At 39.7% G+C, this 22,240-nt stretch overlaps 1 protein-coding gene across 1 annotated transcript in view; it reads left to right on the top strand.

Annotated features, from left to right (window-relative positions):
• cspg5a (chondroitin sulfate proteoglycan 5a) overlaps positions 1-6,892 on the top strand; it is a 72,136-nt gene extending 65,244 nt beyond the window's left edge. The window contains 2 exon segments of the mRNA XM_051957356.1: positions 5,874-5,964; positions 5,967-6,892. Coding sequence (XP_051813316.1) covers positions 5,874-5,964; positions 5,967-6,040 — 165 coding nt within the window. The 3' untranslated portion in view covers positions 6,041-6,892.
• Positions 6,893-22,240: the final 15,348 nt, after the last annotated feature.

Genomic DNA, 22,240 nt, shown 5'->3' with positions numbered 1-22,240 from the left:
GGAGCTCATTGTTTAACAAGCCTTTTCTGGAGCAGCTTATCGTGCTGACTTTCATCTTGTAAAATAATTCTATAATATTAAGGGTAAGTTTCAAAACTCAGATAGTGAAAACACATTGCTGCTGCACCAAAACCAAATCAAAAACAGAAGCCACATTATCATAAAACGTTATTATACAAGCTGAGTTTGGAGACATTTGTACCTAGTTAAACTGGAAGTTGGATGTTAATATATTTGGGATGCAACCATCATCCAAAAGAACATAGTTGCAGTACATGTTAGCCATACACAGATTAAATCGCAATCACGAAAACTGAGTCAAGTTGCCCTTTAAAACACATTTAAGATGGAGAGCCTGGAGGTAAAATCCAAACTCAATCACAAACAGACAGAAAAACAGCTTCGGTCCTGCAGCATGAAGCTGTTGACCTTGCGAGGTCCTTGTCACATGTCCAGACAGCCGAGGCACCACCACACACACACACACACACACACACACACACACACACACACACACACACTGAAGCTTTAATGCCAAAAGAAAACCATGTCAGAAAAGGAAGAATTTACAGAGAAACTGAACCACACATAAACAAGGTAAAAAAAAAGACAGCCATCCAACAGCCAATACACACATGCAGGTCGGTCGTTTCTGCACAATAACACAAAAGACACTTATGTTTCCCTGCAGTAATGGAACGCTTTGTGTTTCATTCACAGTGGTAGATTGAACCCACTTGTCCTCAATCTTCCCTTCACAGTAATTCAGCGGAGTCCAGCCACATGGTTTCCTCTGCAGCAAAACAGTGAAATGGAATTGTTTTCTGTCAATACTAAATAAATTCAACACAGAAAATGAATTGACCCGGCAGAACTGGCTGTAATTTCTAAGAGGATTTCATTTCCATCGACTGAATTGGATCTCAGACTGACATCATAAATGAATTGACCTGAAGTGCAAACGCTGCAGGTTTGCAGTAGAATTCTACATTTAAAAAGAAAAGAGAAAAAAGAGTAAATAGTCCTCTTAAAATGAATACATTCATATGATCCTTTATGCTGTGAGAAATACTGGAACCTACTTGAGCCACCAGATTCTGTCATTTCTCAGTGATCTGAGCAGAAAGTGACTTTCTGAGGGAGAAATGTTCGGTTGAATTGAAAGTCTGAGGTGAAATTTGAATTCTTAAGACAAGTAAGACCTGAATTAGGAAAACGGGGCATCAGCAAAAGAGTAAATAGTTATATATTGTTAATTATCCTAATAGTGATTATCTGGAGAGACCCACTGATAAGTGCTGGACAGATTCATACCAACAGCTCTCTAGATGGGCCTTTAAAACATAAAATTTAGAAATAATGTACAGCAATTGTACAATTAACAAAAACTTAAAAAGTGCATGTCCATTTCTAAGCTAATAAGCTGTTCTGTGCCAGACCATGCTGCTGCTTCTTGTGCCAGCCACAAGCCTGTTTAAAAAACCAAAGCAGCTCTGCAGTGCCCGCTTCGTCCTCTCTCTCCTCTGGAATCCACACACAGTCCTAATATAGACACACACACACACACACACACACACTGTATACACTCAGAGGCAAACACCAGTCAGTAAACGCAAACAAATATGTCTACACATGCATGGTGTCTCTTAACATAAGCAGGCAAATATACACAGAGACGCACACACACATACACACCACAATATTAATATTTTAATTTCAAGTGTGCCCAAGCATATAAACAACTAGAACACACAGGAGAATTAACTCTCAAATGGTGATCAGCTGCAGGGAAGGAGCTGATGATCCAAATACATACATCCACCACAGCCAAAATGACTGGGAGCTAAAATCATACTGCCTTAAATTTAGGACCACATTTCCCATAAGTCCCATCATTTCAGAAAAAAGAAGAAAACCATCATCTCCTTTACTTGAAGCCCCTACTGTAAGTTTATTATTGGAACATTTGTCACTCTTCCAACTCCTACTAGTGTTTTAGGAAGATTGCATGCCGACATGCTCACACAGGTCATGCTAACATGGTGACGTCCAGCAGGTATAAGGATTACCATGTTCACCATCTTATCTTAGCATGTTAGCATGCTAACATTTGCTAATTAACACTAAATCGTGCAATGATTTGAATGTCATTTAGTCATGAACCAAAAGTACTGGCCTGACAATGGTGCTAAACCAAAACTTAAGGGGTCGTCACTGCACAGTTATAGCAATTTGATTTAATGGAAATCCATCCAATAATTGTTGAGATATATTTTACTTATTATCCAAAAATGGTGAATCAACAAAACAATATTTCTTTGTGCCACATTAGCTGAGCTTCCATAATTTACTTTTATGTGCATTTTGAAGTATAATGGAAACAAAATTTTGAAAAAAAAAACAAAAACCCATCAATGCTCATTACGAGCACCTTTGTCTAATAAGTTATGACATTGCTAACATTTAGTTTGACCGATCAGCTGTTTCCACTTCTTTTGATGTCTTAGCCTCCAGAAAACATAAAACATAGCCAGTACCATCTGACATGAAAAATAATTACAACATTTTCTCCATTTTTCTTTTGTAGACGGCCAAAGCGTTTTCCTTTTTCTTCTTCAAGGTGTTTTTTCCCCGGCAGCAAACAGTGGTTTTGTCTGTCTTCTTCTACACTGTTAATTTCAGCCATCCGTAACATAGCCCATACCACCACCGTCTGACAACACAACACAGCCTTGTTTATTTGCTCCAAAGAAGTTAATCGAAACAAGCATAATTCAAATTTTCTTTTTTTTCCCGTTCTTTTATTGTAACATTTCAGAAGTTAACTTCAAAATCGCTTTACTCTTGTATGGAAACACAGCTAATGTTAGAGTGGCTACAAATGCAGACACTTCTTTAAATTTAAGATTTCATTTTTCTACAAACACTTGCATAATCACAATTATTTCGAAGATGCTATAACTGCAAAGTCATCTATATGTGGAAGCTTTGGAAGAATTTGACATGTTATTGTGGGGTTTGTCCTTTAATTCTAAAACTTCCAGTGTGTCTCTGGACACACCAGCACCATCCTCACATGAAGCAATTCAGCAGGGATTGCATCTTAAAATTAATGTGAAAAGTATTTCTTAGTCCTTTGAAACATTGTGTAGCACCTTTAAACCAGATTACAATCCACTACATGACAAAAGGACATCAGAAACTGTCCATGTGCCTCCATCATCATCTTCATCAGAACCCTGTTTATCTCTGTTCCCACTCCCCCAAAATGACACCCACTCAAAAGTCCTCGTGACTCTGTGCCTCCCACCCACTGCCCGCTACCCTTCCACCCATGCACAACAACAATGAAATCCAACAAACACAAACATTTTCCAGTTTCACGCTGACGGGAGGACAGAGGGCCCCTATCCCGTAACCATGGAAGTGACGTATCCACACGTCCTGCCTGAAGTTACTATCTAGGCCAACAGCCATCGGGTAAATGCTCTCACTGCTCTTCCTTTCTAAAAGTGCCATTGAATTCAAACGCAAACATTCAATTATGGAGTGTTTGTAAATGGCACATGCCTTAGGGTCTGGAAGTTGATGTGTGTGTGTGTGTAAGTACGTGAATGAATGTGCCTACCTCACCAAACTCTGCTTGTGTGTCCGTCTGTATGGACTATGGATGGGTATTTGCCCGTCTCATTGCGAGTGTGACAAAGAGGTGCAGACTGACGCCCCAGGATGCTTCTGCACAGCAGGGTCGATGATGCCATGCAAAATTAATGGAGATAAGAGACTGGAAAACAGAGCTAAAATGGACTCTGCAATCAATTTTTTCCCCTCTGACCTTAATTAAATTCAGACGAATTAAACCTCTAAAACAAAATGTTTTCCCCCCCAGCGACTGCTTGGGTATGTATGATGGTGGTACCCACAGATAATCAAGCAGGGTGGACGGTTTTTTTTTGTTTGTTTTTTTTTTCATTTTGTTGTGTTTTGGGACAATAAGCGGTCGGTGGAGGTGAAGCGGCAGGAGATGGGGTGTTCCGCATGAGCGATCATTACTGTCCACGGGGTGCATTGTAAAGGGTCTTGCATGTGGATGTGCATGTGCTTCCTGGGTTGCCTGAAGGGGGGAGGCGGGGTGGATGGGTGGTGTGGTGTCGCTCATGCAGCTCACCTCAGCGTCTCCTCAACCAAACACAACATGCCAGCCGAGCATGATGATTTTGAAACACCCACTGAAAATGGCTGCTATTAAAACAGACTTTGCTTACAAATAGCTGTGTTTTTGATTTTCTTGAACATTATATGGGATTTTGCTCCATTCTGACGGTATTTAAAGGATTATGCATGTGTTTTTTGCAGGTTTCAGTCCCTTTACTACAAATTAAATATGCTATAAACCTCCATCAGTTGCTTTGTTAACACTTTTCTTCAGCTCCTGGTTTATGGCATACTATAATGCTGTTAGTTATAGATAGATATAAACATATATTGATATATTTGTCAACAACCAGAATTCAACAGAACACTATGTTAATGCTTAAAGTTTTATGATATCTACTGACAGCATTATAGTGTGCCATAAACCATTTACTAAATGTTCGTGCATTTCTTTTAAATGCCAGATAGACGAGGTTGAAGTGAAGTGTTACCAATCCTGCACTGCAAACTTCCATTGGTTTTACATTCATTTCTATATTTTATACAGCAAATGTTATTTTTTGTTACATTGTGAAAATACAATACAGGTCACTCTTACAGCAAATATTTTGGCCTATGTGTAAAAATTACACAGGTGTTACTGACAACATTAACAGTGGCTCTGCTCTGTAAGCCGTGACCACTAAAATGGAATTCGGCAGTCATTATTTCACTATTCACACCCCTGCTTTTCTGTGTCATGTCAAATGTCTGCAGTGAAAAATGCCCATTGTTGAATGGAAATTATTATTTTCATTGTTGTGGATTCTTCAACCAAGCCTCAAGGTTATGCTCATTGAGTTTATCACTGTGCAGAAATGAATGGAAACCAATGGCTACCTCGAATAGTTGATCCAAACCATAAAGCAAGCATCTAATAATGACCCCCCCCCCCCCCCCCAAAAAAAAAAAAAATATATATATATATATATATATATATATATATATATATATATATATATACATATATAAATATTTGTAGCTAAGCAGCTAGAAAACAACTGTGTGGTCCTTTAAAGCATGAAGATGGAACATGAAAATCTGATTCAGTGCATGGAATTTAAAAACTGCTTCAAAAATGCATTATGCCAAAGTTTATATTTGTTTTCTTCAACACTGTCATCAGATAAGAAAGTCAGTGTGGGATGATTCTGCAAAAAAAATGATGGAGATTGTTTTATGTCCATTGCTAATGGTTTTAAAATTCTCATGTACGGGGTATGGATCACTGTTATGGCAAACAAACTGTGATTAGGTAATGATTAGTGTAATGCTTGGTAAAACTAGAGGAAACTCTTGGTTGAGTGTAGATTTGTGATTGGTCTTGGCTACACATCTATTCACATCTCCATCCTCCTCATCTTTATCCTCCACCTTCTTACATAAAGAACGCAATTAATCCTAAATTGGCACTGAACATTTGCATTGGACATAAATTATAAGTTGCAGAATCACTTAATGTGGGAGGATTGGTGTTATTTATTTTAGAAAAGATGAATGTCATCTTGGAGGAAATTCACTTTTAGTGGTTTACAGTGGGGGTAAAAGAATTCTGAAGTAAAGTTTTCCACTAATCAGCAGGATAAAAGTTGCAACTGAACATAAAAGTGATAACTGCTACCATGGTTCTAACTGTGCTTTATACCCCCACCCCTCCACCTTCATCCCTTCCCGGGTAGGATGATCCTAATTCCCAGAACAAGCTGGAGGACCCGGTGAAGGCCCCGCCCAAGGAGGATGACTCCCTCAACATCCACAACTCTCTGACCCCCAACACGAGAACCACAAGGTCCTGGGAGAGGAGAACTCCTCGGAGGTAAACTCACTGCAGAACAACATGATGTGAAACAAAACAAAGAGCAGAACAACCCAGCAACCTGACAACACGACACCGAAAACGACAATGTGCGCCGGCAGTGGGAGGCTACAAAAATCCCTCCCTGCTCTATGTCCATCCGCTGCCAAGTGCGCCTAACCGGTCAACCAACCAACCAACCAACCAACCAACCAGCCTGCCAATGTACCAGCCAACCAACACAGTCTGCAACCAACACGGCAACACTGCCACTGAGCGGCCTGAGTCGCTGCAAAAAAACGTACACCACAATCACCACCGCCGCCGCTGTCACTGACCCCAGCTGAAAGTAACCCCGCCCCCTCCCGCCTCACCCTGCAGCCGCCTTGCAACACCCCCTTACATTCAGTCACGCCCCTGTTTCGCAGCCCCGTCCCCCTTGTTGCTGTCACTCTACTCTCCCTTATCTTTCTTACCTGCACACACATGCACACACACAGACATAAGACGCATACACATACTGTGAAAAAATGAAGACATAACCACGCTTATATGTATACACACACACCTTCCCCTGCCTGCATTGGTGTATTTTGTAAAAAGAAAGAAATCATACAGAAGTTTTAAACGTACGTAAAACGTCATTGTAAAAAAAAAAGTTAAGATAAAAGCTACTGAGAGGTTTTTGATGTTTGTCTGACTAATCCAGTGAGTATGTATAAATATTGGAAAAAAATTGCTTGGATTGATTCTAAAGAAGCAACACAATGTGTCTTGGTTTTCATTGATGTGATTTCTAATCCTTTGATGTACTTGTTTTTTTTTTGTACTTTTTTGGGACTTCGAACAGAGAATAAACAAACAAGATTCAGACAGTTGTTGAAATAAACCTTTTTAACATGACCTCTGTGGATCCTGTGTCTTCCTCAATGTCGCCTCCCCCTTTTCTTCCCCCCTGAACGCTCTCTGCATGGCTTTGAACGCAGCTTCTTCGGTCCTTGCCGCACGTGCTTCCTTGCTTGCACGAACACAGTCAGGTTTTGGTACATTTTGATTACTTGTTACCAGTGCTGGGCAAGCTACTTGGAAAGTGTAGTGACCTAAGCTAGCAGTTGCTCTGCATTAATTAAAGCGTCACTGCAGTGAAGCTACAAGCAAAGAAATGATGCAAATGAAGCTGCACCAATATGGCAAGACCAGTTTATGACATCAGAATAAGTTTTTTGTACTTAATATGTAATTAATTGGTACAAGATGTCATGGTTATGCTCAAGTCAAAAATATGTCCATGCATGGTGGTGGCATCATTCACTAATACTATACATTTTATTATGGACCAGACCAAATATTCTGTTGTGCTTGTCACTTTAGAAATCTTTGAGAAAATATAGGTTATCTGATTCAGAACAGAGTACCATTACTACCATGCTCAGCCCTGTCTCCTAAAAAATATGTTCTTATACCTCTAAACAATATTCACAATTATTTATTTTAAGGAAAATATGCTTTCTGCCAGATTACGCTGTAAAAGCTATACAAACGAATTCATTTGATGATCCCCAGTAAGCACAGGCAAAGAAATCATGTGGCCAGAAGTTGGGTTTTAATGCCAGAACTAAACTGAACAGAATTCTAAAGGACTCTTTGATGAGTTGCAAGAGTAGACTGCACACAGGGCCAAGACTCTAGGATTACTATGCGCCAATTGTGCTACTTTAAGACATTTTCTTGGAATATACACCATTAAAGCAGCAAATCAACTCATATGTTAAGGATGAATCCTTAAACTTGTCATGAAGATGTTAAAATCTCTTTAAGATCTATTATTTTGGCTTTCTGCTAATTCATCTTTAATCAAAATATCACACATCAGATGAAGACTGTAGGTTAAATGTTAGGATAGGTAGTGAGAGATACTGTGAAATGGTGAAAATGCTGATTTTGTTTGACCAAAACACCCACTGATTTAAGGAACATTTCACTTCATTCAGTTCAAAATTTCAGACGTACTGAGCTTTGACCCTGAAAGAAAGTCTTCCAAGCTTTCAGCACAAAATTTTTTTCACTGAAATAATTGGCTGAAAACAAAGAGTCCAGAAATCGATGAAGTGATTGTGAGTTTTTCCATCTCCAAAAAATGACAGGGGGTCCACTGGTAGAGAAATAGTCTCTTTACAGCGCATAAATCATGACAGCCAACACCAAGAACAGTCTGCTGCTTCTGCATGTTTCTTGCCTCCAGAGACGTTTCCCTGTTTCCAGCTGGACACGCTCACACTTGCAAATAGATAGCACTTACTGAAGCACTTTTATATGGAAAGAAAAGCAGACACATGCATGCATCAGTACCCATACTGTTTGGGAAAAAAAGCTTTCTAAAACCATTTTATGACACAAAATGAAATGATTCACAAAGTTGTTGGTTGAATTCCTATAAATGTGATTTTCTACATTTTATAGGGACAGAGTGAACATTTTAGACCTTACAGAAATGAACTCCTCATGTTGACACGCAGCGACACACACCTCCCACACATATTTCAACTCTAGTCTGGTGAGCTTTTTGTTCCATTCAGGATGCTGAACTGGCACAATAGAGAACACACACATTCATATATGCCCAACGCATCTGTCAGCATCCCATGCTCCTACATACACACACATGCAGAGGCATTTGCACCTCCACACTGCTGGAGAAAATATAAGTCAAGCCTCAAAGCATTCAGGATGGTCAAATCTCAAGTAATTTTAGATACATCTCAAATCTTTCAAGTGTTAACTCATTAGATGTAAGTATCAAGTCCAGCCTTGGAGTCTTTCTAAAGACATCCTTGTCAAGACAGAAGTAAGTTAGTTAAGTTAGTAAGCAAATTAAAAGCAAAGTCAACTAACTTAACAGTAATTTGAGAGGACACTCAGTTCGTACTTTGAGACAAATTTAACTAACATCAAGTTGAATGTCACATCATTTAGGGAGCTAGTGAAGTCATTCAAAATGTCAATATTTTTAAGTCTCAAGTTGACTCCGAATTCCTACTGGGCAAAGACAATCAAAGGTACACTGTAAAATGTGTATTTAAGCTGTAGATGAAGTAAAGAACTTTTTGAATTGATATTATTTATCTTTGTGCTTTGGTGAAGGCAGTTTAAGTAAGTAACTAAATAAGACAAAAACATACAGTTTACTTTTGTGGATTCTATCAACATGAACTTACACTTTGGATCTTCACATTGATGTTCTAATTTCGGCCAAAATGCAATAATTAGGTTTAGCATTGTGCGTCTGATATCATAATCATACATTTCTCCAGATTTTTCTGCTGCAATTCACCTGTTGTTTTCTTTAGGTAGGATTACTCGGTAAAGACAAAGAAAGAGCTCTGACTAATGATTTTTCATCCATCCAGCCATTATCCATACACTGCTTAATCCTCATTAGGCTCATGGGGTGATGGAGTCTATCCCAGCTGACTTAGGGTGAAGGCAGGGGACAGCCTGAACAGGGAGCCAGTCTATGGCAGGGCTACACACATAGACAAACAACCACACTCACATTCACACCTACAGACAATTTAGAATCACCAATTTACCTCAGCATATTTTGGGATTGTAGGAGGAGGCTGAAGAACCCAGAGAAAACCCACACATGCACAGTGAGAACATGCAAACTCCATGCAGAAAGTTCCTAAGGCCCAAGCCGGGATGCGAACTGGGGACCTTCTAGCTGCAAGGCAACAGTGAACCATCAAGCCACTTTGCAGCCCTTTACTTTTTATTTAGCACAAAAATATTGGAAACTTCAAGGGGCCATTTCTTGAAGTTGGAGTAGTGCCACTGTACATTTTAGAGGAATCACATGATTAAAGTACATCTGACTTAAGCCAGTGGCAGTAATATTCAGATACTTGTAGCCATACTTTTTAGTTGATTTGTATTAATCTTATGCAACTGAGTGTTACCAGCTGAAGCAATTAATTTAAGTTAGTCCATCAGTTCTCCTTTTTCAGTGCATCAGAGACAAGTGCAAGCCAAATATTAAGTCATCTGAGACAAGTTCAAGTCAAGTCATTCAAGACAAATTTCAAATTAAGTACTATATTTTTCAAAGAGGTTCTAGTTAAGTCTGAAGTTATTTGCTGAAAAGTTAAATCTAGTCTGGAGTCATGAAAAATTTAGATCAAGTCTCAAAGTGACTCACAAAGATAGTCCCAGTCATTTGAGACAAGTTCAAGTTGAGTCATTCAAGGAATTCAAGACAAGCCTCAGTTTGACTCAAAAGTCCTAGAGGGTAATGACAACTGAAGCCAGTGAGGACAAATTCAAGTCAAGCCATTCAAACCAGGTTTCAAGGCAGATTCTTATCAAGTCAAGTTATTTGAGACAAAATTAAATCCAGTTTCAAGTCAGGGCAAGTTTAGTTCAAGGTATTTTACAGAAATCTCAAAACATTGAAGCATTCCAATTAAGGGCTCTTTTAACTTTTTGTCTTCTGGAATTGTAAAATCTTGAAATGTGATTGTTTTTGCTTTCAAGTCTGAAAAACATTCAAGTCATTGGTGAATGAGATCTCCAGTAGGTCAATCCTTTAAGCAATCAAGTCTTTTCTGTATGTCAAATTTCAAGTACCCAGTTTTTGTGACTTAAGTCCAGATCTCAAGTCTTCAGATAAGTCTTGGCCCCAAAACTGGTTCCCACAAGGACAGAAGTACAACAGCACACACACGGTCACCCAAAGCTGACAAACAGCCCTGAATGGGCTTCAGATGAGGCCACAGCGCCTGTAGCCTTTTGTCAGGTTTCTCTTTTGGATCCCTGCGAATGCAGTGGCATTGTGGGCGATCCTTCCCAGGGTGGAGGGGTGCTGATGGGTGGAAGATGGGGGAAGGTCTGGGTGCCCTTCCCTTTCTTCAAGTAAATGGACAGGGGGGTAAGAGAGCATTTCAGCCCCCAGAAAATAAAAGAAAGGACTTTTTAAAATACAGAAAAAGAAAACAGCAGTAGGTGAGCCACAAAAACAGCCGCAACAGTGATAATCACTCTCTTTGTTTCTATCAGCCTATCACACACACACACACACACACACACACACACACACACACACACACACACACACACACACACACACACACACACACACACACACACACACACACTCTTGTGGAAGCGGGCACATGCAGTAGCACATGACTGCACAAGCTCAGACACACACATACTGACACTGAGGAGGGTCGTCTGAATTGAAACGAGTGAAGCCAGAAGTACCCATGGCAACAAGTGGGCATTACGCTACCAACAGAGAGAAGTGAAGCAGGATGGGGGAGGTGTCGTCATCCTCTGAGAGCAACACTGAACCTTTATGTGCTTATTTGTAAGAGTAAGGCAAAAAAAATTGTGGCGACTGCCGTATTTTTCACATTTTGATTTTAATTTGCCTTCATCTTTGGTGTTGTCACCATAGTCATTGCCATGACATTTCTTCCTTCCACGGATAAGCTGTCAAGCAAGTTGAGGGAGACCATTATTTTGTTTTAAATTATCTGTATTATTGTGGGGCAAAATGAGGGCAAATGCATTTGAAAATGCATTCCTGTATCAACGGGAATCTAGTTTCTACACTGCTTCCCCTACCCAGGAAGTCCGTTGAATAGAGCAGATTGAGGCTTAAACCCTTTTCAGACATGGGAAACGTGACTGGCTTTATTGATATATTGAAGAACCGAACAGATCCACTGGCTTTAGTCACAGCTTTTACAGTTTTATGATTCAGACTGTTGTATCATCCACTATATGCAACAACATCCGTCATTAGTACGAGGTGAACTAAAGCGTGCCATTAATGTGACTTTATGTCGTCCAGATTTGTAACTTAAATGTGAGTAGGTCTGATATATTCAGACTACCATCCCAAGTTTAATGGGAAAGTTGCTGGTTTGCTCATTTATATATAAAGCCTACACATTCAGATGCCATCAGAGCAATGGAAAAGAGTACATGGTTAAATGGAGCTTTGGTGTTGGCACCCTCAGCCGTGTTCTGTCAGCAGTGCACCAAAACCTTGCCTGGTAATAGTTCGAAGATTTTACTAGGTTTTGAGTTTGTGGATTTTTGGCCAGCTTGGACAAATAATTGGCCAGTGTAACTGCACCATGAACCATGTGTGGTGACCTAAATTTAGGCTTGGGTGGAGTTATTTTTTCTGTCCCGCCGTATCTGTACAATTATGGGGAAACTTATTTTGGCCAACCTGGGAAGATATTACAAACCCCACAATGGGAACAGGGCACAAACAGGAGTGAGATTTTATTAAAACACAAAAAAATCAGGACTAAAATTTCACCTAACATCGCTTTACTATCCCAAGAGCACTGCTTTACCCGGCCATGCTTTTTAGATCTGCCAGTACTGCATCATTCCTCACCAACACCATTTGTCTACATGCAGACATAACTGGCTCTAAATGTTTGGTGTTGTTGCGGTTTCATCATCTCAGTGAACTTTGAGAAGATGTTGTGAAAACACTAGAGTGGATTTAAAACCAATTTCAAACTTAAACTGTCATTTATAATGGTTTAGCAGGTGGCGGGTCTGACTCTGTTCAGTCATAATGCCCTGTACTGCTACTGCTTCCTACCTTTTACTCTGTTTATCCCAAACAAATTTTGCTGCTACTAGAAATGTCAGACATATTACTCAAATGTTTATCAGATGGAAAAGCACAACCAGACATGACGAATAATAAATTCAACATTTCATTCAGGTCAACTATGCAAAAATTATTTTGGCATTGAAACAAACCAGGACCAAAAACAAAAAACAAAAACAAAACAGAATATATAAATCACTAAGTTCAGATAACACTGATAATTGCAAATAATGTGCATGTGCTGTAAAATGAGAAACTGGAGGATTAATACAATATTTTCCCACCATAAAATTATGTAATATGGAACTAATGATGTATGAGCTGTTTGATGCTTGGAATTAGATAAAGAAGTTAAAGGGGAACTTCGTTTTTTTTCAACCTGGGGTCTGTTTTGGCGCGGGCTCTCGCGCGATTTCGCGAGCTATCGTGCAATTTCGGAACAAGATTTGCTTTCTAGCATCCTGAGATTTGGATACAGACCACAACAAAGAGCGATCGCCAGGTAATGTGGAGGTTTTCGTTAGCTTCTCATCTCTGCTATGTTGTGGGACACTTGTTGAGACTATCCGAGCCGGTCAGTGTGGGGAAAAAAGCACGTTAGGGCAGCGTTTGATGGGGGGGCAAGTTGCCCCATACTTTTCGCTAGCTGAGCAGCTAGCTGAGCTGCTAAGCTGCCTGCCTGGCTAAATACTGGAGCTATGTCGAAAATTCATTTCTCCATCACTCACATGTATGAAATGACATATGAAAACAAACCCCAGGTTGAAAAAAAACAAAGTTCCCCTTTAAGACTACTGTGTGCTGAACGGTAAGAGAAGCTTAGAATATTTAACTGGACTAATTTTAACCAGCGACACAGATGCCATCAGCATCCTAACACCTGATCCCTCTGAGGAAAGACAACAGCGTGTTGATTTGCAGCTATAGCAGCTGTAAAAGGACATATTAACCCCAATGTGAGCCTGTGTGTGTTTTCCATGTCTGTTAACCTTTATAGCATTTTCACCGCATCCTTCTCCTCCTCTCTCTCATTTTCACTCTCACTTATCTGTGCCTGGCAGCGATTTTATGCATCTTCAGACAGAGGGCGTCGTTGCCATGGAAACCCATTCTGAGGCAACAGTTTGAGCAGACGCGATCCAAACCCAGTGACCTCCGGCTTCCTCTGCCTTCACACATTCACACAGACACTCATACATGGATGGACGAGGCAGATTAAGCGACTCTTATGCTGCATTACGGTCATCAAGTAACTAAATGTAGGAAGCCAGAGCATTAAAGCGGCTCTCAACTTCATTTTAGCTTCAACTTTGCACCCTGACATCTCTGCAGACGGCCCTAATCCTCTCCCACACGGCTGTCCAGCTGTCACTTACAGTTGTCTCATGGCACACATCACGACTCTAGTGAGATTTTAGTTCAAGAAGGTGTTTCATCTAAGGTGTCAGCCATCAGTCATCAGGACAGTGTGTGTAAAATGTCACCATACAAAAATCGAACACCAGTAAAAGCCCTGATGTGTGTGGACTTGTTCTCCCACAGTCCAAAGACATGCATGTTAGGTTAATTACTGATTCTAATTTGGTCGTGCATGGTCGTCGGTCTCTTCTGGTGGACACTTCCTCCTGCCCAATGTCAGCTGGGCTCTCTACATGATAAAACAAGTATACATCGATTATGGATGGATGGTTTGCTCACAGAAGCAAACCCACAGAGATTCATCACAAACTCTGCAGTCCCCTCCTTCTCTGTGCAGCTTTCTGGCATCTTGCGGCTCATTGTTTTATTGTTTTGATGTAGTCTCCCTCATTAATAATTGCAGTCAGTCAGCTCTTGCTGAATTATGTAGAATTGTAGAAGCATTAAGAGCCCAAAACTCTAAATAAAAGGTCCATATTATGCAGAATGGCTACATGCAAAGTGTTATATTGTTGTATGGGATATTTAATATAGTAATTGTCGAGTTTTAGTATTGCTGACTCATTGTTTCATTTGTACATTTTTAATAGGCATTAGTAACCAGAGGGGAAAGAACTATCCAGGATTTGATAGCAACATGGTCAAAAATATGTTGTATTTTTCCATTTAAAACCTCATAAGCCATTAGATTTATCTTTTGACCATCAAAAGAGCTCTTGAAATTATGTTTGAGATTTCAGATCTATAGCATCATTAGTTTTATGCTTTTATTTGTGATGTTTTGTATGCAAAATCTTAAACTTCAAAGTTTCTAGTATCTGAAAATGTCAAACTCCATCTATGACAACCCTTTTTTATATATAGTGCCAACTCAATTCATAAATCATATAGGAAAGTCAAGACTTGACAATATATTATGTAATGAAACCCAACAAATCCATTGATTCCCTTTGACCAAACACTCAGCTACAGTTTCCTGTCACGGTGCCATCTGGTTGGTTTTACCTTCGCTCTCTGTTTAGTTGCCCATCCCCTGTGTTCAATCAGCCAATCACTCACCTCAGTATATATACACCTATCAGATCACCGTTCACTTAACAGATTGTCTTTGCGCCCTTCCAGCATGAGCCTTCCAGCCATTATTTCTTTGATTCTTCTTGTATGGCCACTGCACGTTCTTCAGTCCTGTTCCTGCCTGAGCCTCAGTGAGTCTTTACGCCATGTGTCTCCTTCTTTTTTTTCTATCACTCTTTTTCGTCTTGTTGCTTGCTCCTGTCTGCTTTGGTTACCTTGTTGACAACCAGCTTGTGTTTGACCCCTGCTGTGTCTCATTAAAAGCTGGATTTTGCTCCATGTCTCACCTCATGCCTGCATTTGTTCTGACCCAGTTCACCACACAGTGGAACAAACACAAGAATAACCCTCTTGAAATTTAGACAGTTGAATAGGATTCAATAAATAAATTACAAGAACCTCTAAAATGAATAGTATTTGAGTAAATATATTGGATTACTTTCATTTTCTCATAAATAGGATGTGCGATTCACAGCCGGACTTTTAACTAGAAAAAGTGTTCTCAGTGGTGTTCAGTATGTGTGGAGGGTATCAAGGGTGTAAGGATGGGAGCAGGAAAAAAAAAGTCAGAACAGAGAACATGGTGAAGGCGTGTGAAGATTTTTTTTTTTCTGCTGTTCCGAGTCAAACCTGCTGGGACTTGGGATTCATCAGCAGCCTGTGATTGGCTGACGATGTGGTGGAATGATGGTGTTAGGATCCTGAAGTGGCTGCTGTGATTGGCTGGTGCAGACACACACAAATAGTAATACGTGAAGGAGGCATGTACACTCCAACACAGACATACACACACACACAGGCATGCATATAATTGTGGAAAATACACACTAGATGCATGGAAATAATGAAATTAACACAGAATGTACTCAAATACAGCTGCAAACATAAGGTCTGGAATTTATTCTTATGTTAATCATCTATTTACAATTAATTTCCCGTGTATTTACTCATTCACTCACTCTTTTCTTTTGAAGCTGGCATTTTATTGTTTGATTTACTTGCATATGCAAATAAGTGCACACATATAGTGACACATGTGCAGACAGAACCAGAAAGCTGCAGTGCTCTTAATTTAGATTTACATGCATGCACACACAAGCACACAGTGTGCTTTACAAAGCTGCCTCAAAAGCAGGGACTGAAACCAAAAGGAACGACGACAGAAGCGAGGAGGAGGGGGGGGCTGTGTGTACGAGAGCATTTCTTACTCTCTTACTCCCCCTCCTCCACCCCCGTAAAGTCTAAATGAATCGTTCTGGCACCGTCTAGTTTACTAATGAGGCTCTGAGGAATGCTGCTGATCAGAACAGGACCCTCTGGCTTCTTTTCTAATGGAAATCTGGCGATACATTACCAGTCAGAGAGTAACTCCGCCATCCTTCCCTCCTCCTCCTGCACTACATGTGAGTGACTGACTGGTTGGCAGCAGGACAGGGTGATGGCAGCGACTTCAGAGGGATAAGAGTGATGTGACCCAACTGTACTCTGATGATGATGATGATGATGATGATGATGAGATCCACGTGATTACATAAAGTCTTGGCCCGTGCCTTTGTTGTGGTGGTCAGAGTTGCAGTGTTATTTTTGTTTGGCTTCCATCGTTAGCTGCAGTAATGTGTGAATTTAAGTCTCTGTAGCTGCTTGTAGGAAGAGAATATGTAACCTGCAGTTTCATCCATCTGTTGAAGTGATGGTACACTTATTCAGATAAAAGTCACATTTACAGTGATGTTAACTTCATTCCGACAAACCTACCACAGTGACAGAGAGATATACGGTACACAACATTTGTCATACATAGGAGATTTAACAGTGCATTAGCTGGCACAATGAACACATTGCACAAATTAAAAAAAAAGACTACAACTAAATCTATTATGTAACAAACTGTGTCTGACAGCTCACCAGTATGAAAAAGTACACAGTGTGACTTGCCATTAGATCCTGATCAATCCTGTCTTCACGTGGGGATAAATTCTAACTCTAAGGGATTAGTGAAGTTGCTGTTTCTCTACTTGCATGAATGCATGCAATTTTTTTGCTTTGAAGACACTCATGTGGATCCTGCTGCTTTATGATGCTGCAGGTATTCAAACTTGTCAGAAGAAAGACTCCTACAAACAGCTGGAAGTACATGTGTAGGTATCTGACATGAAGTTCAGATTTGCACCAAGTTTACAGTTTTTTTTGATACAAAACATTCTTCAATCTGACCCAGTAAGATCTCCATCAGGACTTTGAAAAGTTACCACAGCGCTCATTCAGATTCACATGAAGTCGACACATTTATATGCTACCAGATAACTGGTCGTTCAAACTACTGTACCCGGTTATTATTTAGCTATTTACAACTAGGGCATGGCTTTCTGTCTGTCAGATGGTCCACCACATATTCAGCATCTCCAGCAAGGGTCCCCAAACTACGGCCCGCGCCTCCACATTTTGTCCAGCCCTCTGAACGACACCAGAGACACATTATGAATTTTTTTTTCAGTCTGGCCACGCGATCGAGACTAATACATGCATAGAACGTGGAACCTACAAAAGGATTCAGTGTTTCCTCTCGGATTTTTTTCTGTAGGCGGCAGGCACGACACCGTGCACGACTGCTGTGAAGGTGGAGACATGCAGCCTGGAGTATTTGCAACGATTAAAAAAAAATTTAAAGGAGCGGCGCTGGAATTTTCGTAGCACCAGGCTGCCGCTGCAGAATGAATGTAGCGGAAACCCTGGGATTAAAAGGAAGGAACCCAAGACCTTTGACACACTGCTTATATGAGTCATTTAAGTCAGAGATTCTGCTCTGACAACTAAGATAAAGTTTTACCTGTTAAGATTGCACATGGGCCGCTTGTAGCTCAATGGGTTAAGCAGGTGAATAATGTATAGGGGCTAGTCTCCGATGCAGCGGCCCGGGTTCGATTTCCCCTCGTGGCCCTTTGCTGCATGTCTTTTGCCATTCTACTCCCCCGTTTCCTGTCTCTCTTTCATTTCGTCTATCCAATAAAGGCAAGAAAAGGCCATAAAAATAAAATAAAATAAAAAAGATTGTGCACGGCACAATTGAAAATTAATGTTCCATGGACTTTTTTTCTGTGAAGAACCCTGGGAGGGTAATTTAGTTATTTATTTCATAAATAGTGTTATTATATATTTCCTGACTTTATTTTTTCTGTGAAGAACCAAGAGAGGGTTATTTGGTTATTATTTCACAAATAGTGTTATTTCCTGACTTTTTTTTTCTGTGAAGAACCTAGAGAGGGTAATTTGGTTATTATTCATTTCATAAATAGTATTATTTATGTCATTAATAGTGTTATTATTTATTTCCTGACTTTTATTTCTGTGAAAAAAATATTAACAACCCGGAAAGGGTTATTAATATTTGGTTATGTGTGGCTTTCTGGAAAACAATGTTGACGTTTAGCCACCCCTGCGATCGTCACACTTTTTCTGTTCCAAACTGACCCCGGCCCCCCACCAGGGAAGGGAAAAGTTATGCGGCCCTCACAGGAAAAAGTTTGGGGACCCCTGAAAACAACTCCTAATTAGCCTCTTTTCTTTTCATAATACGTAATATTGAACTCATATCTCAGCTGGAAAGCCTTTTTGATTAATGGAGGATTGAATAATTCCCCTTTCTGTCAAACTACGATAGAGGATTTAGGTGACATTATACATTTTTTCTGTCTCAGTCTTCTGCAACTTAGAGCTGTTAGCAGGACTATGGTTTCTTAGTGCTTGTTGTGTTTGCTGTAATCCACAATATGACTGCTCACTTGTAATGTGGTGCAAAGCAAACGCTGTGGTTAAGTGCAGTTTAGTAAATCTTACACAGATTTAGAATGAAGGTTAAATCTGTTGTGCAAAACTTATCTTCTTCTGGCAGTAACATAGCATGCCTCAGGTATGTGACATGCTTTGTAGGCGATCGCTTTCTTTGGAGATTGCGACCTTTCAACTGAACATCGAGTTTTGTTATTTTGGTCAAGCATCAGTAAGTTTTCATGGGTTTTTTTCCCTTGTTTTTTTTTTCATGGGCTCCGCAATACTCCTAATTATTGCAGTTTTTTCTCTCTCTCTCACTCTAATGTGGCCCTCTTCAGCTTTGCCAGATGGACGTCCATTGTATGTGAATGTCCCACTCTGTAGCTTTAAACTGACAGGATGTTTAGATCTTTGGAGTTGTCCTGTTAAACTTGTAAGTCATTTAGGCAGGATAACTGATGAGGTGAAACAGACTCTAGACCCCAGAGACTTGGCTCCTGAAAGCCTCAAGGTCACTGTGTCTTGCAGTGTGAATTGAACTTTAAATTTCTTTATTACATAGCCTTAGGAAAGACTGGAAACATGGGTGGAAATAGAGGTACGTATTGCCTCTGCCAAATGTCCCACAGCTGGGAATTGAATCATGGAAGTTGCAATCAACTGCAAATTTGTATGGAATGTCCGACAGTAAAACACAACATCAGCTGAAATGACAGCAGGTCTTTCTTGCATGTATTCCTCACCTTGAGGTTCTCTCTAGTGGACGTGGCCCAAGTCAAATATAGACTTTGGGTTAAAATAGTCAAATATATAAAATAGTGCATATGAGTTTAATCAAATTATAAATCCTGATGGACATACTGCAAACCTAGGGGGAGGTAGCTGTGGTGTCTGTGTAGCTACCACGAGTCTCCAAGCAAAATAGAACAAAACTGCTATATTCAGTCCGTTATACATCGCATAAACACAATACACAGGGAGGTTCAGAAGGTATGGACAGTACATTTTTGCAGATGGCATTACAGAGCATGTGGATGATGTACTTTCTTTTGCTCTGATGTTATTGGGTCATTCCACCTCAGTTCACTTAATGCCCCACTCCTGTCCATCTTCAGTTTGACAGATTATCTTTAAATGGTGAATATTGATTGAGTTGACCATGTGTAAAATCTGGAGTCATTTGGGTTGCACCATTAAAAACCATTTGTACATATCAATGAGCCTACACAATTTCAGGGTCTTAGCTACACTATTTCTCAAATTATGGTATTTTACAGCTTGGCAAAAAGAAAATGGAGCAGAAATCAGCATGACCCCACCCTCTTTGATATTTTTTAACTCAGAAACTAATGTTACATATGACACCAGATTTTACACGTTTTATCTAATAACTTACATATGCACAGAAAAGAAAATTGCCAAATATGAAATGGTCAGGCATGAATTTTTATCAAGATTTGGTGAACTGAAGTGGAATAATCTTATTATTTATGTATCAATCACTCTTATTTCTGTATGTTTCTGTCAGTTTACTTGTGTATTTGTATATCAATAACCATTCTGTTCCTGCACTGTAAGGTGACCATCGACTTGGAGCTCCACCTCAGCAAGAGGCCTCACTCGAAATCTTCCAAAGGTTCTTTTGCACACTACGACGTTTACCTCTACAGGGTTCCCACAACCAAACATCAGATCCCCAACGGTCAAAGTACCAGGACTGTAAATGGCCCCAGTAGAGCCAAAGGCCGAGTTCTGCGGTGGGCGGACGACCTGTATCCTCCTTCTCCCCCTTGTTCCACCCGCAGCCCCGTCAGTGCTCACTCTCTGCCGGTCACCATGATCGACGAACTTCATCGGCCCAGACGGTGGACACTAAACCCTTACACCCCTTGACAAACAGTTTTTCTTCTTACATCTCACTGTCCTGACTGACATCTTGAAAAATGTTCTGTGTTGTGTTTTGTTGGTGTTTTTGAGAATCTTTCATTCAGGGAAAAGGAAATTTACACAAACCTCTGTGAGGTTTTGCTTCCATACTTTGACATGCTTAATGTTAGCTTGTAACTTGAAATTTGAGCCTAATGTGGAGGTTTAAAGTGTCTGTGTTGAAGCAAGACAATACAGCAAACAGGACAAACAGACAGTGATTCAGGTGTAGTGATGCTTGCTTACATTTTGTTGCAGGGAACCACTTCCCTGCTCTGTCAGCTGCCACGCACTGTACATTTCCCAAAGTGACTAACTGTTGATAGCTGAAATAAGCTTAATGTATGGTATCTTCTCAAAATTCTTTAAATTTAATTTATTTAAATTCATTTTCTATGTCAGCAAGTGCCAAGTGACATACATGAACATCAGGCCCTTTTCTAGAAAGCAAAACCATAGTTTTGATACTTAAAATGTTTTACAGAATTTTAATTGATCAATTATTAACTGATTTGTAGAATTATCAAGCAATAATTGCAATTTAATTTATTAATATTCTAAATCAGATTAGAAAATTGTTAAGTGAAGGAAACAAAAAACGATTTTAATAAAACCAGCAAATAGTTATATGTAAAAAAAAAATTGATGTTTATGTAAAACCTTAAATAAAAACGTGTAAGTCAACAAAATAAACAAAAAGACGAATAAAAACCTTGTTTTTTCATTGTATATACACAAAGGTGCTTTGACATTTATGCTTTATATATTTACACTGTATTGTGTTGTATATGCTGCTGTTTTGCTCAGTGACACTTCAGTGACTGCAGAAATCAAACTCCAGTCACAAAGGATGCAGTGTCATTTATACATTTGTATATCTGTGCCAGCAATTATTCTAGACCAAGTGGGCAGTTGGCCAAAACACGAGTCAGTGAAGGCTCATTGGATTGTTCTGTATCACTCCTCTCGCGTGACACAATGATCCTGGTACGTATAATCTGCTCACTTCCGACTCAGGAGTGTAAAATAATACTGACGTCTGTGTAAGTGTGTATGATATTAATTATACGTTACTCAATTGATCTGTGCTGGCATAGTTGCTTTTAGTTCTTGCAGACAGACAATGCAGCCGCACTTTAGTCTCAGTTTCGATGACTCATGACTCAGCTTTCTGAATGTTTTCATTGTGATGGCTTCAAAGCCTGAGAGAAATCTAATTTGCATGTTGCTGATAATTTAATTGAGTGTGGGTCAATATGCAGAGAGAATTGATGAAAATGTACATTAAAACGCATCCACTGAAAGTCATTTACTTTAACTACTGAAGTGCTAACAGTGTTAAATGGCAAAAGCTTTATATCTTTGATCTTTATAAGCTGCTTGAATCAATATTTTCATATAAACAAGGGATGCAATGATTA

The sequence above is a fragment of the Acanthochromis polyacanthus genome, chromosome 12 (assembly GCF_021347895.1).
Source record: "Acanthochromis polyacanthus isolate Apoly-LR-REF ecotype Palm Island chromosome 12, KAUST_Apoly_ChrSc, whole genome shotgun sequence".
Lineage (NCBI taxonomy): Eukaryota > Metazoa > Chordata > Actinopteri > Pomacentridae > Acanthochromis > Acanthochromis polyacanthus.
Note: the sequence above shows the minus strand (reverse complement) of the source record. Positions and strands in the feature narration are given on the sequence as shown.